Consider the following 15,499-nt stretch of genomic DNA (forward strand, 5'->3'; position numbering starts at 1 on the left):
GGGTCGCACCCGGTCGTCGCCGCCAACCCGGAAGTAGTCTTCGGGAGTTTCCGTCACTCCTCGGGAACTTCCGGTAGCGGCTCGGGACCCGGAAGTGAGGTCCAGAAGCTCTCGGTTGCGTCCGTAACTCCTCGGAAACCGTCGGAATCTTTCGGCACCGACTCGGGTTTCCGGGAGCCGCCGGACGTTTCCGTCACTGCGCATGAGCGCGGGGGAGGAGGAGCGGCGTTCGGACGCGCTCGGCTATTTCCGCCCCGCGGGCTCGGTATCGGGGGCGGTGCCAGGATGGAAGCGAGGCTCGGGTCGGGGCTGCACGAGGAGGAGACGTTGGCGGTCGGGGAGCGGACCCAGGTGAGGACTGAAAGAGGCCCCCCCTCCCCCCTCCCTCCGCTCTGTTCCCCCTCAGCCGGGCTCTGCTTCCCCGCCCCGCTCGGGCACCGCCCCGCCCCCTCCGCCCCGGCCCTGACTCCCGCCCCCGGGAGGGCGGGGCTAACAGTGCAGGGGCGGGGCTGTCCCTGGGGAGGGGGGCGCCTGCCTGGCGGGGGGTGACAGGACTGACAGTCGAGGGGCGGGTGGTCCCGGGAGGGCGGAGTTAACGGGGGGGCTGTCATACCAGGGGTGGGCGGGGCTGTTCCCCGGTGGGCGGGACTGATAGCCTGGGGGGCGGGGCTGTCCCCGGGGGCGGGGCTAATAGGGCGGAGCGGTCAGCCCAGGGGTGGGCGGGGCTGTCCCTGGGGGGGGGGGGCTGACAGCCCAGGGGTGGGCGGGGCTAACACGGGGGGCGGGGCTGTCCTGGGGGAGTTGCTGACAACCCAGGGGTGGGCGGGGCTGTCCTGGGGGGGCGGGGCTAGCACGGGGGGGCGGGGTTTAAAGCGGGGGGGGGTTGCTGACAGCCCAGGGGTGGGCGGGGCTAACACGGGGGGCGAGGCTGTCCCGGGGGGGGTTGCTGACAGGGCTGGGCGGGGCTAGCACGGGGGCGGGGCTGTCCTGGGGGGCGGGGCTAACACGGGGGGTTGCTGACAGCCCAGGGGTGGGCGGGGCTAGCACGGGGGGCGGGGCTGTCCCGGGGGGGGGGGGGGGGGTTCTGACAGCCCGGGGGTGGGCGGGGCTGATGGGTGGGTGGGGCCGACGGCCTCAGCTGACCCCTCTGTCCACAGATGGCGGCGGGGTGCCCGGGGCCCGGCGCCCCGCAGCAGATGCGCTGCGTCCTGCACTGGTTCTCGGGCTGGGGCCCCGCCCAGCGCCAGCGCTTCCTGGGCGACCTGCTGGCCAAGGCCGTGCCTGGGAAGCTGCGCCCCCTGCTGGAGGGGCTGGAGGGGCTGAGCCTGGCCGGGGCGACCCCCCCGCCTCCCTCCCTCTTCCAGTGCCAGCTGCGCCTCTGGGACCAGTGGTTCCGGTGCTGGAGCGAACCGGAGCGAAACCACTTCCTGGCCCGGCTGGAGGAGGCCGAGCCGGCCTTTGCCGCCCTCTTCTACCACCAGCTGGCGGCCACCGCCGGGCAGGAGTAGGGGCCACATGGACACCAGCCCCGCCTCGCTGTCCCAGCCTCCCTCCCACTGGGTGTGTTTCTGTAGGACCTACAGGAAGGCAGCCTCTTTCTGTTGCACCTGCAAGACATCGCCAGCAGAGGGCACGGGGGCTCTGTGACATCCCCTCCCCCAGAGCATCCGAGTGAGCCTCAATTTCCTCAGATTACTTTTTTGTTTACTTGGGACATACACTAAGTGGGCCTGTTGATGTAGGACCTGCAAGATGTCGGCAGCTGCGGGGAAGGCGCCGGGACTCCTCGGTGAATCTCTCCCCTGCCGTATCGCTTTCATCAGGTGACTTCCACGGATGTAGGACCTACAGTAAGTGAGCCTGTTTACGTAGGACCTACACATCATCACGTCAGGGGACGCCCAGGCTCCATGGCAAGCCATTCCAGGTCACCACAGTGGCACATGTTGACGTAGGCCCTACAGCAACCCTTTCCACAGCACCCCGCCTCCACCGTGGTCTACACTGGTGACGATTTCCTCATGGGACTTGTTTACATAGGACCTACAATACTGTCCTGAGTCCTGGAGCAGCCGGCGGTGATCCTGCCAAAGCAGGGCCCCGGGAGGGGACTGGGGGGGGGGGGGAGTCATGGATTTGTTTATAAACAGTGAATGGCTCCAAAAGCAGCGGCACAGCGCCCCCGTGTGGTCTGTTCATGCCACTGCCGTGCGGGGCGGGAGCCAGGACTCCTGGGTTCTCTCCTCACCCTGGGGCCGGCAGGCACTTCCTCAGTGTGGCATGCGGGGGGGGTCCCAGAACCACCTGGCTCCCGGCCGCCTGCTCTAACCACTAGTCTCCCCTCCCCGCCCAGAGCTGGGGGTTGCAGGGCGGGAGTGAGGGGCACCAGCGAGTGGCCAGGTGGCGTGGGGGAGGGGAGGGCGGCTGGTGGGGTCCGGCTGCCAGCTTGCGATGCCAGGTGGGGGGGAAGAGGGGGAGGGAGACCCCCAGAAATCCCTCCCCTGCCCCATGGACATCCCGGTACCCCTCCCTCAGGAGAGCCCCTCCCCCCGCGTTGGGCTCCCCACCTGCTGGTGGCTCTGGGGCGTCTCCCAACCCGGGTGGGGGGGGGGCCCAGTTTGGGGGAGGGGAGGCAGGAGCCATGAGGCCTGGGGGGCGTCTCGCCCTCGGTTCCAGGCGGCGCCCCCCAGCGGGTGGGGGAGGGGCTATCTCCCCAGCTCCGCCCCACGGGTGGCAACAGCCAGGCCGGGAGTTTCGCAAACTGCGGGGGGCCGGGGGGGCCGCGGGGTAACGGCCGGTTTCACAATTCAGTGCAATCTCCCCGGCCGGCGGGGGCGGGGCCCGGGCCTCCCCCCTTTCCCCACAGCGGGGGGAGGGGCTGGGGAGCCCCAGGGGCGGAGGGGACAGTCCCTCTGCCCCGCCCCCCCCCCCCCCCGGCAGGGCCGGGGGTTGAGACACTGACTGCGGGTGGGGAAGCAACGGGCATTGCACAACCCCTCGCCGCGGGGGAGGGGAGGTCGGGCCAGAGCGTGGGACCCAGGCATCCGGGTGGCGCCCCGAGGCTCTCCCACCGCTGCCAGGCCCTTAGAGCAAGCGGGCGGGGGGAGGTGGGACCCAGGCGTCCGGGTGATGCCCACAACACTGGGACAGGGGCCGTCCCCCCCGGAGCCCAGTGCCAGTTGGGCCGGGCCTGGGGGCTGCATGGGGGGATCCGAGTCCCTGGCTGGGGGGGGCCCCAGGGGAATGGGGTCCCCAGGCCATGGATGGGAGTCAGAGATCATAGACCCTGGACAGGAGAGACCCCCCCTCGGGCTCCCCCCTCCGTGCCCCTAATACCAGCCATTCCCTCAGCGTTAGCAGCTGCACCTCTGCCTCAGTTTCCCCCAAGTCCCGGGAGCCCCTGGCAGCCAAGCCGGCCCCCTGGTTCCTCTGCCGGGGGGGGGTGTGTCTCAGCCCTTTGCAGAGGCCAAGGGGCTTGTCCGGCTCCCGCCCGCCCCCTTCAGCCCTACGGCCTTCCTCATCCTCCCCTCTGGGGAGGGCAAACGGTGCCCTGGGGCGCAGGGTCCCTGGCGTGGGCGGGTTGGCCTGTGCCCAGGATGCTGGAGACCAGCGATTGGCCCCCGCCCTGATCACCACGGCCCAGCCCCACCCCTGCCCCCTTCACTACGGCCTGGGCACCGTGATAGTGACCCAGCCCCACCCAGCTCACCACGGCCCTGGCACCCTGATAGTGACCCTGACTCCCCGCCCCCTCACCACGGCCTGGACCCTGTTCCCTGCCCCCGCCCTGATCACCACAGCCCAGCCCCACCCCTGCCCCCTTCACCACAGCCTGGGCACCGTGATAGTGACCCAGCCCCACCCAGCTCACCAGGGCCCTGGCACCCTGATAGTGACCCTGACTCCCCGCCCCCTCACCACGGCCCGGACCCTGTGCCCCGCCCCCGCACAGATCACCACGGCCCGGGCACCATGATAGTGACCCAGCCCCGCCCTCACCCAGTTCACCACGGCCCGGTACCGTGATAGTGACCCAGCCCCGACCCGCCCCCTCCCCACGGCCCAGGCCCCGCCCCCGCACAGATGAGCACGCCCGGGCGTCTGAGAGGTTTATTGGCAGCTCAGCTGCAGCCGCCCAGCCCCTTGCCCAGCGCGGGGCCCTCGGGCACCTGGCGGAAGAGGGCCCGGAGCGTGTCCAGCTCCTGGCTCAGCTGCGCCACCCGGCTCTGCAGCCGCTCGTTCTCCGCCGCCAGCTCCAGCACCCGCTGCTGCGTCTCCAGCACCCGCCGCTTGGCCTTGTCGCGGCTCTTGCGCACGGCCACGTTGTTCCGCTCCCGCCGCAGCCGGTACTCCAGGCTCTCCTTGTTCACCGCCTTCTTGCCCTTCGGCGGGCCCGGCGCCGCCAGCAGGGGGCTGCAGGGGGGGGCCTGGGGAGAGAAACACGGCCCGGTGGGGCTGCAGGTCGGAGCGAGGGGCGCCGTGGGACAGGAGTGTGGGGCACTGGGGGACTGCGGGTTGGGAGCGTGGGGTACCCGGGGGCTGTGGGTCAGGAGCAAGGGGGGTGCAGGGGCCGAGGGGCGGGTGCACGGGCCACTGGGGAAGGCCGCGAGGGGCACCGTGGGGCATGAGGGCCGTGGATCGGGAGTGTGGGGTACCAGGGGGTGCGGGTCGGGAGCGAGGGGCACCGGGTGGGAGCGGGGGGTGCGGGTCGGGAGCGAGGGGCACCTTACCTTGAGGGCGCGCAGGGCCGGCACGGTGCCCCCGGGGGGCAGGCTGATGGCCGTTTGCCCGCAATGCGCCACCTGGAAGGGCAGGGGGTTGTAGCCGCCCCGGCGCCCGGGCTCAGCCCCCCGCGGCTCCTCTTTCACCAGGGCGCCGTAGCTCTTGGGGGGGCCCCCGTAGCCCCAGGGCTCCCCCTGCAGGTAGCCCGGGAAGGGGGCGCTCTTGGGCGCCCGCTGGGGGGGGCCCTGCAGAAGCTCCGACAACAGCTGCTCGTCGCCGATGTAGGCGGCCAGGTCGATGGAGCCCTCGTGCTCCCCAAGCGCCCCCAGCTCGGCCGCCATGGGGCGCGGGGGGCCCCGCTCGCAATCGTAGAACCCCCCTTGTGACATGGCCGCGCGCCTCCCTCGCTCGCGGCTTGGCTCCTCGCCCTCCGTCCGCTCCTTCGCGCCGCTCGCTCTCCAGCCACGCCCAACACCGGCCCCCGCGGCTCTCCTGCTCAGCTCTCCTTCCGCTCGGCCCTCGCTCGCTCCTTCACGGCTCTCCCGCCGCTCTGCACTCGCTCGCACCTCTGTGTTTCTCCCGCCGCTCTGCACTCGCTCGCACCTCTGTGTTTCTCCCGCCACTCCGCCCTTGCTCGCACCTTCCCGGCTCTCGGCTTGTCGTCTGCAGTCGCTTTGCCGTCCCTTCCTCCCTCGCGGGCCGTCTCCGTCGCTTGCTCTGGCCGCTCTTCCTCTTTTTCGCACCGCTTCGTTCCTTTCCTCTCTCTCTGTCCGCCCCTTTCTCCTTCTCTCTTTCCTCCCCCCCCCCCCCCCGGCAGCGTCTCTCTGTCCCTTGGTCCCTCTTTCGCTCCCCCTCTCCCCGCGCCGGCGCCCCAGCCTCACTCTCCGGCTCTGCCTCGTCTCCCCGGCTCCCTCCTGCGACTGGCCCCCCGTCTCGCAGCGGCTCTCGGCCCCCCCACCCCCCTTTTCCTTCCTCTTTCCGACGGGCTCCCCGGCTCCCCCTCTCGATGGCCCCAGACAGCCCCACAGGTGCCTGGCCCCATGGAGGGCCCCCCGTCTCTGCCCCCCAGGGGGGCTGGGGTGACAGCAACAGGTGTCTCCCCGCAAATGTCTCCGACCCACCAACCCCTCCCTGGGCCCCCCCTTTACGAAGCAGACCCCAACTTCACTTCCCAGGGCCCCCAGTCCCACCCACCCCAAGCCCCTCCCACTGATTGACTCCGCCCCCCGCCAGCCCAGCCCTAGGCTCCCCCCCAGCCCTGCCAGTGCCCCTCACTCCCGACCCACAGCCCCTGTTGGCCCGGCCCAGCCCAGCCCCCCCATTACCCCCCTGGCGGCACGGGGCCGAGGCTGTGGGGTTGGGTCCGGCTCTGGCCACAAGGTGGCAGCCTCATCCCAGCTGCTGTGGGTGGGGGGCACCTAGCGGGGGGCACCATGGAGGGGTCTCCGTGGGGGGATCAAAGGGGTCGGACCCAGCAGGGGGGTTCTGGGGTGTTTGGTCCCCGCAAGGGGTGCTGGGAGGGTCTGGGGGTGCTATGGGGGTTTCTGGCAAGGGTCACTCTCAGCAGGGGTGCTATGGGGGGTCAGTCCCCCCAAGGGGTGCTGGGGCGATTCTGGGGGGGGATTGGCCCTTGCAGGGGGTGCTATGGGGGTTCGGCCCTCACAGGTGGTTCGGGGGGGTCGCCGAGGGGGTCCCAGCCGCTCACCGCCCCACCCCCAGGCAGGCGCGCGGAGCCGGGTCCGTTTCATTTATTCCATTGGGCCGGAGGCAGCCGGGGGAGAGGGGGCCACAGATTCGGGGCAGGGGCAGCCCCGGGGTTAAGGCGGTGTGGGGGGCCGTGGGGCGCAGTCCGTGGCGGGGGGTGGGGCTCAGTCCGTGGCGGAGGCGGGGGCCCCGGCCTGGCACATGGGCTCCAGCTGCTCGGCGCAGTCAGGGGCGGGGGGCTCCATCTGGGGGTACACCACCCCACACAGCTTCTGGGTCGCCCGTGTCACCGCCGCTGCAGGGAGACGGGGGTTAGAGAGCCGTGGGCCTGGTCACCAGCCCCCCGTCCGCCCGTCCATCCACCCTCACGCCCGTTCGCCCGCCCCCTCGGCCCCACACCTGCCCCCTGCCCGTCCACCCGCCCTCCCCCCGTGCCCCGACTCACCCAGGCAGGTGTGGACGGCGGGCGGCTTGCTGCGCCAGGCCACGCCCAGCCCGTAGACGGGCACCCCGCTGAGCAGGATGGCCAGCCCCACGCCGCACACCACCGGCTCCGACCACAGGCTGAAGAGCAGCAGGAAGGCCCAGAAGAGCAGGTAGAGCGCGGGGAAGAACAGGCTGACCTGGGGGGAGGCACGGCTCAGGGGGGCAGGCGGGTGCTGGGGGGCGGGGCTCCGGCTGAGGGAGCGGGGTGGGGCTCAGGCATGGAGTGGGGGAGGGGCATGCAGGGAGGGAGTGGGGCTGCAGACCCGGGGCGGTGCCGACACGGGGGGGGGCCGGGGGTGGGGCTCAGCCACAGGGGCCTGGGCTGGAGGGTGGGATCAGGGCTGGACAGGTGGGGACAGGGCTGACCTGTGGGTGGGGCTCACCCATGCCCATGGGGGCTGGGCGGGAGTAGGGCTGACCCACAGGGGGCGGGGCTGACCCGAGGGGCAGGGCTCACCCGCAGGGGGCTGGGCCGGCAGGGGCGGGGCTCATTCAGGGGCGGAGCTCACCTACAGGGGGCGGGGCTGGCACGGGGGGCGGGGCTGACCCGGGGGGCGGAGCTCACCCTCAGGGGGCTGGGCAGGAGGGGGCGGCGGAAGCGCAGCACGACCTGCCCGGCTACGGTGACGCCATAGAAGAGGTAGTTGATGAAGCCCACGTAGTTGATCAGGGTGTAAATGTCGCTCGTCACCAGCATCAGCATCGTGGAGAGGCACTGGGGGGAGGGGAAGCCGGACTGTGGGGGCGGGGCCAAGCTAGACCCCGCCCAATTCTGCAGCCCCCCCCGCCCAGCGGGCTCCACACCCAGACCCCGCCCCCCCCTCTGGCCCCGCCCCATTCCACAGTCCCCGCTGGCCCCGCCCCATCCCACAGCCCCCATCGGGCCCCGCCCACACGACTTACAGTGAAGAGCAGGGCGGGGATGGGCGTGCAGCGGCGCACGTGGATCATGGCCAGCAGGCTGGGGAGGTGCCCCTCACGGGCCCCTGCGAAGAAGAGCCTGTGGGGGAGAGACGTAAGTGGAGGGCGCCAGAGCTGTCAGTAGGGTTCAGGGTGAACGCCGCGCTGCAGGGAACGGGGAGCTATGACAGCCCTGCCCCCTTCACCTGGGGGTGCAGTGAGGTGAGAGGGGCCTGGCGCAGCAGAGGCTCAGCCCCTCCACCCACTCCCAGAGGCGGGGGCTGGGGCTAGGGAAGGCAGGGGGTCACTCACCGGGAGGAGGTGAAGAGGGAGCCGTTGACACCCCCGAAGGTGGACAGGGCCACGGAGATGGGCATGATCCAGGCCATGACGCCCAGCAGCTTCTCCCCGAATGTCTGGTGGTGGGGAAGAGGGGAGGAGTCAGGGGGCGGGGGCGGGCTCAGACGGGGGGAGGAGTCAGGGGTGAGGGGCAGGCTCAGCCAGGGGGAGGAGTCAGGGGTGAGGGGGCAGGCTCAGCCAGGGGGAGGAGTCAGGGACTGTGGGTGGGGCTCAGAGTAAAGGGTGTAGCTGGGGCAGGAGGCGGGGTTGGAAGGGCAGGGGGCGGGGCTCTGTCTGGGGGCAGGGATGGCCATGGCCATGGTGTTGGAGGACAGCAGCTCGTGGGGCGATATGGCAATGACGAAGGCCACGTTGGTGGGTGCGGGGAGGGGCGGGGGGCAGGGGTGGGGTCAATGGCAGGGGCGGGGCTCACCACGGCCACGGCGTTGGAGGCCAGCAGCTCCTGGGGTGACATGGCGGTGACGTAAGCCACGTTGGCGAAGACGTAGACAAAAGTGACCAGCGGGATGGAGATGAAGATGGCTCGCGGCAGGTTCCTGGGGGGCGGGGAGGGCAGAATGAGAGCACACGCGGCCACCCGGACGCCGGAGTTCCCCCGCCGGGGGCTGAGGGTGGGGGGCCGCCTGGATGCCGGGGTCCCGCTGACCTGGAGGGGTCGACCAGCTCCTCGGTGACGTAGTTGAGGAAGTTCCAGCCGCCATAGGCAAAGGAGCCCTGCAGGAAGGCCAGCGCCACCAGCCCCACGTCCACCGGCCGGAAGGCCTCAAAGGCGTGTTGCGGTTCCAGCCAGTAGTAGTGCCCTGCCAATGGGTCGGTGCCGTTGGTGCCGCCGGGAATGGTTCGGAACCGCGGGTACCCACCAGGTCAGCCCCGCGTTGACTGGGAACGGGTCAGAACCGTGCCGCCCAGGAACGGGACAGAACCGCGCTGCCCGGAAACGGGACGAAACCGCGCTGCCCGGGAACGGGTCAGAACCGCGCTGCCCAGGAACGGGTCAGAACCATGGGTCGGTGACAGTCACCGAATGTGGGGAAGGGGTTGGAACCGGCGGATCGGGCCGGACCAGGCCCTGCCCCATGGCGCCCCCCAAACCCCGCTCACCCTTGCAGATCTGCACGATGCCCATGGCGATGATGAGGGCCAGGGCCAGCAGCTTCCCAGCTGTGAAGATGTCCTGGACCCGTGTCGCCCAGCGCACACTGGCACAATTGACCCACGTCAGCAGCACTGGAGGTCAGAGGGGGGGTCAGAGGTGGGGAGGGGGGTTACTAGGCAGGGGGGGCGCAGGCACCGGGGGGCTCCCACGACTGGTGCCCGCTCCAGGCCCACGGCTGCCCTCACAGCCCCACTGAGAGTCCCTGGATAAAGCTCCCTGGATGCCTGGGTCCTGCAGCCAGCCCGGGGTGGGGGTGGGGGGCAGCTGCCTGCTGGGCTGGAGGGAAGGAAAACAAGTGGTGGGTGGGCTCTGACTGCGCCCCTCCCCCGCAATCCTCCAGCCTGGCCCCTCCCCCCCAGCCTGGCTCCCTTCCCCCACAACCTCCCCGCCTGGCCCCTCCCCCCACTGCCCTGCCCCGTCACAGCTGGCTTGGGAACCCAACACGGGACAGGCACAGCCCCCCTCCCCCCCACTGCAGGGTGTAAACAACCCATGGGCCCAGCCTCCGCCCCATGACACCCAAAGCCCTGCCCCTGCTCTGCCACCCCCAGGGCCCCCCCAACCCCCGCAGTGCACCCCACAACCACACATCCCTCACCGGCGCACCCCAGGGACCCCCCCCACTCCCCACTGAGCCCCCCAACCCTTGCGAGTCAGTGACTCACAGCAAAACAGGGGGTGACTCAGCACTGGCCCCCCCGCCCTGCCGGTGCCCCTCACTCCCAACCCGCAGTCCCCGAAACCCCTGCCCTGGACTCCCTCCAGCAGGCTGGGGCCGGGAGACACGGAGGCACACATGCACTGACAGACGCAACCCTGCTGACCCAGCACTGACTCAGCGTCTCGTCTCCTGCAGCTGTCAGCAGCTGCCTGAGCCCAGGGGTCTCTGCCAACCACCCCTCCCATTGCCAGCCTGGATCCCCCCCCCCAGCAGGAGGGTCCCATCCCCCACAACCCCAGGGCCCCCCACCACCCCACCAGTGCTGGTCTGCAGCTGCCAGATAGACCAGTGTCTGCAACAATGGGAAGGAAGAGGTGTTGGGGTGCAGGGGTGGGTACTCACACAGACACACCCCCGCCAGGAGGCGGAGCCCGCTTTCGGGCGCCAGGCACGTGGGGAAGAGCGGGTGCAGCACGTAGTTGGCGAAGGTGAGGGCGATGACGGCCTGGTTGGTGGGGTAGATCACCAGCACCGCGATCCACAGCCGCAGGAACCTGGGGGACACAGCAGGGGGTGAGGGGAAGCTGGCCCTCCTCTGCCCCACAGCCTGCCCCTTGACATGCCCCTTTTTTTGGCTGGCCCCCCCAGATCTCCCACTCCCTCCCTCCCACGTCCCAGGTGCCCAGTGGGCTTCCTCCCCCCCCCGCCCCACAGTGCCCAGCCTGCCCTGCCCCCTTACCCGGCCAGCCCCCCGAAGATGTCATTGACGTAGGAGTAGTCGCCGCCAGATTTGGGGATGGTGACCCCCAGCTCCGCGTAGCACAGCGCCCCCACGGCCGTGATCAGCCCCGTGATGATCCACACCAGCAGGGCCAGCCCCACGGAGCCCGCGTTCTCCAGCACGCCCTTCGGCGAGACGAAGATCCCCGACCCGATGATGTTACCTGTGGGGGGGGGGGGGGGAGACGGAGACGGGGCTGCCTGAGTCTGCTGAGAGCCTGGGGCAGGCGCTGCCTCTCAGGGCTGTTAACTCTGGAGTCTAATGAGGGTGAGTTCAGTGTCACCCTACAGCTGCCCCCCACCGTCTCCGTCTCTCGCCACCAGCCGCCCCCCCCCCCCACGCTCTCCGGCTCCATCACCACCAGCCGCCCCCCCTTCTCCCTGGCAGGGAACTGGCCAGGTTCATTAGCTAATGAAACTGTTGCGGCTGTCCGGGAGCCAAGGGCGGGGGTGGAAGAGCAGCCTGGCCAGGTGGGGGGGACGCAGGGTGGGGGGGGGACAGAGGGATGGGTGCTCCAGACACCCCACTCACTCCTTCCCTAGCAACCAATCCTTCCTTAACCATCACCATGGCAACCCAAGCATCATCACGCCGGGGGGAGGAGGGTTCCCCTCACTCCCGACCCCGCAACCCTGCCTGGCAGAGGCATGTGGGGCTGGGCATTCCACTAGGGGGAGTTGCGGGGGAATGGGCACTAGGGGGGGAGGAGAGAGGGATGGGGGAAGGGGAGGAGTGGGGCAGAGTCCTTAACTGCAATCTTATCAGGGTTAGATTCCCCCCATAAACTGGGCCATGGGGAGAGACTCTGACCCGGTGGGGGGAAAGGGCATTGGCAGAGCTGGGGGGGCAGGGCCGGGCTAGCAGGGGGCTGTGGCTCGGGAGTGAGGGGCAGCACAGGGGCTATGTCTGGGTCTCAGCCCCCCACCTTCCCCTCATGTGCCGACGTCTCCAGGCACCCGTAGAGCAGAGCCATCTGGAGCAGCCATGAATTCACGCTCCAGGGCTCCGAACGCATCCGAGCAGAAAAAAGCCCCAAGCCACAGCCCCTGGTGACAGCAGGTTCGGGCGGCTGCCTCTGGGGTGGGGCGCGGGGGCTGGTTATACAGGGACCCCTTGCCTGGTGCTGAGATGCGGCTGTCTCTGGGGTGGAGTGCGGGGGCTGGTTATACAGGAGCCCAGTGCTGAGATGTGGCCATCTCTGGGGCACAGGGGCTGGTTATATGGGGACCCCTCTGAGATGTGGCCATCTCTGGGGTGGGGCGCGAGGCCCCCTCGCTGGGTGAGGGGCTGTGGGATGGGCTGGCGGCCGTGCCTGCATGGTGCTGGGGGGTGATGAGTGCTGGGCAGATCAGAATAACAGGCCCACAAGGTGACAGGCAGCTCCAGGCTATTTATAGATAGAGGCAGGCCGGGCGGGGGATGGAAAGACGGCGCAGGGCGGGGGGGGGGGGAGGCAGGAACGAGAGAACGAGGCAGAGCGGGAGGGAGGGAGCAGAGTTGGGGTCCCCCCCTGCAGCCCCCACTTACCTACGATGATGCCACAGGCGCTTATCAGACCGATCTCTTTCTTGAGGGCCACGCCACCCTCCGCTGGCTGATCCGGGCCGTCTGAACCCTTCTCGGAACCGCCCCGGCGTCGCGCACCCTCCTCCATGCTAGGGAACCAGACCGGACTGGGCAGGGGGGCACCAAACTGGAGAGGATCCTAGGCCAGCTGGGTCCTAGAACTGGACTGGTTCAGAGTCACTTGTTCTGGACACGTACACCCGGGAACTGGGCTGGTTCTGGACTCAGATCTTTTAGAACTGGGGACGTTCTGGGTGTGGGTCGGGGCTCAGGCTCCCTAGAACCCAGCTGGTTCTGTCTTTGTGGTTCTAGGCTTAGATTCTCTAGAGCCAGGCAGTTCCGTCCCTGTTGATCTGGACTCAGATCCCCTAGAACCCAGCAGGTTCTGGACCTAGAAAGGGACTGTTCTATGTTTCACACTCTGGATCCGGTACCCTTAGAACCAGGCTGGTTTTGGGCTTCTGGTTCTGGAGCCAGGCACGCAGGTCCACTTCTCTCACACACCGGTTCTGGGCTTGTGTGCCCTACACCTGGTCCAGTTTTGTCCCTGTCACTCTCGTTCTGGTGGCCACTGGTACTGGGCTCCTTCCAGAACCAGATCGGGCTGTGCTTCTGGTCCGGTCCACTTCTAGGCTCCTTGGAACCGGCCGCTCTGACCCCCCTCCGCAAAATCTCGGCACTTGTCCCTCCACCTTGTTTACTTGTTCCCCTCTTCCGTGCTGGCTCCCCGTGGTGCGGAGGAGGGGAAAGCGAGCAGCGTCAACTCGAAACCCCAGACTGGTTTGCTCTGGTTCGGCTTCCTCCGCCTGCTTCCTCCCCTCGCTCCGGGTTATACGGGGCTCTCTCGGCCGGCACTCGTCCCTGGGAGAGTGTTTCCTCCCTCGCTCCCTCCTTCCAGCCCGGAGTTCGCTCTCTGCCAGGGCTTTCTAGCTCCCCCGGCAGCTCTCAGCCGGCGGCGTGTTTTTCCCTCCGTCCGTCCGTCTCCTTCGCTCCCTCGCTCTCATATGGGGCTGGATTGGAGCACCGGCTCCCAGCGACCGACCCACGGGGGATCGGAGACCAGACTCCTCCCCCGGCCGGCCCAGAGCCAGAGCGTGAACACTTCCCATCGGCTGGCGACCATCCCTCCTTCGGTTCTTCCTCACTCGCTTTCTTTCCCTTTCCTCACTCCGCCTGTCTTGTTCTTTCTATCACTCCGCCTGTCTTGTTCTTTTCTTTCCCTTTCCTCACTCCGCCTGTCTTGTTCTTTCTATCACTCCGCCTGTCTTGTTCTTTCTATCACTTCGCCTGTCCGTCTTGTTCTTTCGATCACTCCGCCTGTGTTTTTCTTTTCTTTCTCCTTTCCTCACTCCGCTTGTCTTGTTTTTTTCTTTCTCCTTTCATCACTCTGTCTGTGTTTTTCTCCTTTCATCACTCCGCCTGTCTTGTTCTTTTCTTTCCCTTTCCTCACTCTGCCTGTCTTGTTCTTTCTATCATTCCGCCTGTCTGTCTTGTTTTTCCTCTTTTCTCCTTTCCTCACTCCGCCTGTCTTGTTCTTTCCTCACTCCGCTTGTCTTGTTTTTTTCTTTCTCCTTTCATCACTCTGTCTGTGTTTTTCTCCTTTCATCACTCCGCCTGTCTTCCTTTCTCCAGCACTCCATCTTTCTTTTTCCATCACTCCATTTTTCTTCCTTCGGTTCTTTCACTCCAGCCTTCTACTGCTCCAGCAGACGTTTCTCTTTTTGTCCCTTCACCTTCCTTTCACTCCACTTTCATTCATTTCCTCTGCCCTCTTTCTCTCTCTATCTAGCCCAGCTTCCCTGGCTCCAGCCTGGCCCAGCTGCCCCCCAGAAAGGAGCACAACTCCCTAGAGGCCCCAGGGCAGCTCCCCCCAGTCTTGCCAGTTGGGGTCAGCCCCTCACGCCCCCCAGAGCCCTGTTCAGTGCTTGCCTTCAGTGAGATCTAGTTGGGGGAGTCCCACAGCCTCAGTGTGTGTGAGTGTCTGATCCTGTGGCAGGGAGTTCCACAGAGTAATTGAACCAAGAAAACCATTCACACCCACCCTCCATCAATCCATGCAGTACTCCCCTCCCTCTCCCTCCACCCCTCTCTCTGGGGCACAGGATCCAGGCCCATCTGCTCCCCCCCTGCACATAGGGGCAAGGGGGTGCAAACTGCCCATCCCATCCATCCACCCCAGGGCTGGAGGAGGTGCTTGCTGCCTGCCCATCCCCCACCCCACTCCTCCGCCACTACCATCCCTCCTTTCAGCCCCGACCTTCGCCCCCACTTGGCCCTGGGAGATGTTGATAATGGGGTGAGGCCCGGACTTTCTCCTCCACGGGCGGCAGGCTCAGCGGGGCAATGTGCTGAGTTGGGGAAACGGACTGTGGCCTGCGGCCTGGCACAGAGAGATGGAGGGAAAGACAGACACATGGCCGGGGGAGGGGGATGGATGGATGCACAGAACCGAGGGATGGACGGACAGACGGAGCCGTACATCTCTGGTCACACCCACTCCTGCTGTGGGGTTGGGGGGGGGGGCGCAGGCCAGTTCCCCCGGGAGCAGAGCTGAGAAAAGGGATGGGGAAGAGCCGCTGTCCCCCGATGAGCACCTGGCACCTGGGCCTAGGGCCCATACCTGGGGCACCCCCCCCCAACCCCAGAGAGGGGCGGAATGCAGAGACCCCAGGGGAGGGGATCCTTCTGCAGGGGGAGGGGCAGCTACAGGCCGTTCTCCCTCCCCCCCAGCAGACACAGACCCTGGCGGCCTGGGTCAAGGCTGAGCCTGCTCTGCCCCCTGGTGGCAGCACCCTGCCATGCCCCCCCCTTCGCAGGGCAGCTCTAGTAAGACATGTGGGCCTCCCCACTCCCCCAACCCCCCCTCCAAGCCCCCGTTCCCCTTCCCGCCCTAACCCTCCACTGCCCCATCAATCCCCCAACCCCCCTCCCTGCCCCACCCCCCACTTCCCCTCCCTTCCCCAACCCCCCTCCAACACTCCCACTGCCCCTCCCTGCCCCAACACCCCTCCAACCCTCCCACTGCCCCTCCCCCTACACCCCCTTCCTGCCCTAAGCCCCCCCCTCCCTCGCCCTACCCCAACCCCCCACTCCCCCTCACTGCCCCCCAGCCCAGTCCTCGCTGCGCGCCCTCTCTCTCTGCCCCGCTCCCCAGCGGCGACCC

At 68.3% G+C, this 15,499-nt stretch overlaps 4 protein-coding genes across 5 annotated transcripts; 2 read left to right on the forward strand and 2 right to left on the reverse strand.

Moving 5' to 3' along the window:
- The first annotated feature begins 211 nt into the window (after window positions 1–211).
- CUNH14orf119 (chromosome unknown C14orf119 homolog) lies at window positions 212–3,611 on the forward strand. Its single transcript, XM_067533149.1, has 2 exons — window positions 212–351; window positions 1,158–3,611. The coding sequence occupies exons 1-2, from the start codon at window positions 286–288 to the stop codon at window positions 1,506–1,508; spliced, it is 417 nt and encodes a 138-aa protein (XP_067389250.1). The 5' UTR covers window positions 212–285; the 3' UTR covers window positions 1,509–3,611.
- Window positions 3,612–4,096: 485 nt separating this feature from the next.
- On the reverse strand, window positions 4,097–5,510 carry CEBPE (CCAAT enhancer binding protein epsilon). 2 transcript variants are annotated; one of them, XM_067533138.1, is made up of 3 exons: window positions 5,326–5,510; window positions 4,731–5,288; window positions 4,097–4,427 (listed from the first exon to the last, which is right to left on the reverse strand). In XM_067533138.1, the coding sequence occupies exons 2-3, from the start codon at window positions 5,109–5,111 to the stop codon at window positions 4,122–4,124; spliced, it is 687 nt and encodes a 228-aa protein (XP_067389239.1). In that variant the 5' UTR covers window positions 5,112–5,288; window positions 5,326–5,510; the 3' UTR covers window positions 4,097–4,121. The 2 variants fall into 2 exon arrangements, with proteins under 2 accessions (XP_067389239.1, XP_067389238.1); XM_067533137.1 differs by having other exon boundaries at window positions 4,097–5,288.
- A 671-nt stretch (window positions 5,511–6,181) lies between these two features.
- On the reverse strand, window positions 6,182–13,054 carry SLC7A8 (solute carrier family 7 member 8). The gene is made up of 11 exons (XM_067533128.1): window positions 12,298–13,054; window positions 10,729–10,933; window positions 10,392–10,543; window positions 9,274–9,399; window positions 8,819–8,972; window positions 8,585–8,708; window positions 8,125–8,228; window positions 7,816–7,912; window positions 7,478–7,627; window positions 6,872–7,049; window positions 6,182–6,721 (listed from the first exon to the last, which is right to left on the reverse strand). The coding sequence occupies exons 1-11, from the start codon at window positions 12,422–12,424 to the stop codon at window positions 6,591–6,593; spliced, it is 1,548 nt and encodes a 515-aa protein (XP_067389229.1). The 5' UTR covers window positions 12,425–13,054; the 3' UTR covers window positions 6,182–6,590.
- Window positions 12,746–14,186, forward strand: LOC137143397 (uncharacterized). The gene is made up of 3 exons (XM_067533153.1): window positions 12,746–12,766; window positions 12,929–13,817; window positions 13,861–14,186. The coding sequence occupies exons 1-3, from the start codon at window positions 12,746–12,748 to the stop codon at window positions 14,184–14,186; spliced, it is 1,236 nt and encodes a 411-aa protein (XP_067389254.1).
- Window positions 14,187–15,499: the final 1,313 nt, after the last annotated feature.

The sequence above is a fragment of the Emydura macquarii genome, unplaced genomic scaffold (genome assembly GCF_026122565.2).
Source record: "Emydura macquarii macquarii isolate MOO-44397 ecotype Brisbane River unplaced genomic scaffold, CSIRO-AGI_Emac_v2 contig_3322, whole genome shotgun sequence".
NCBI lineage: Eukaryota > Metazoa > Chordata > Testudines > Chelidae > Emydura > Emydura macquarii.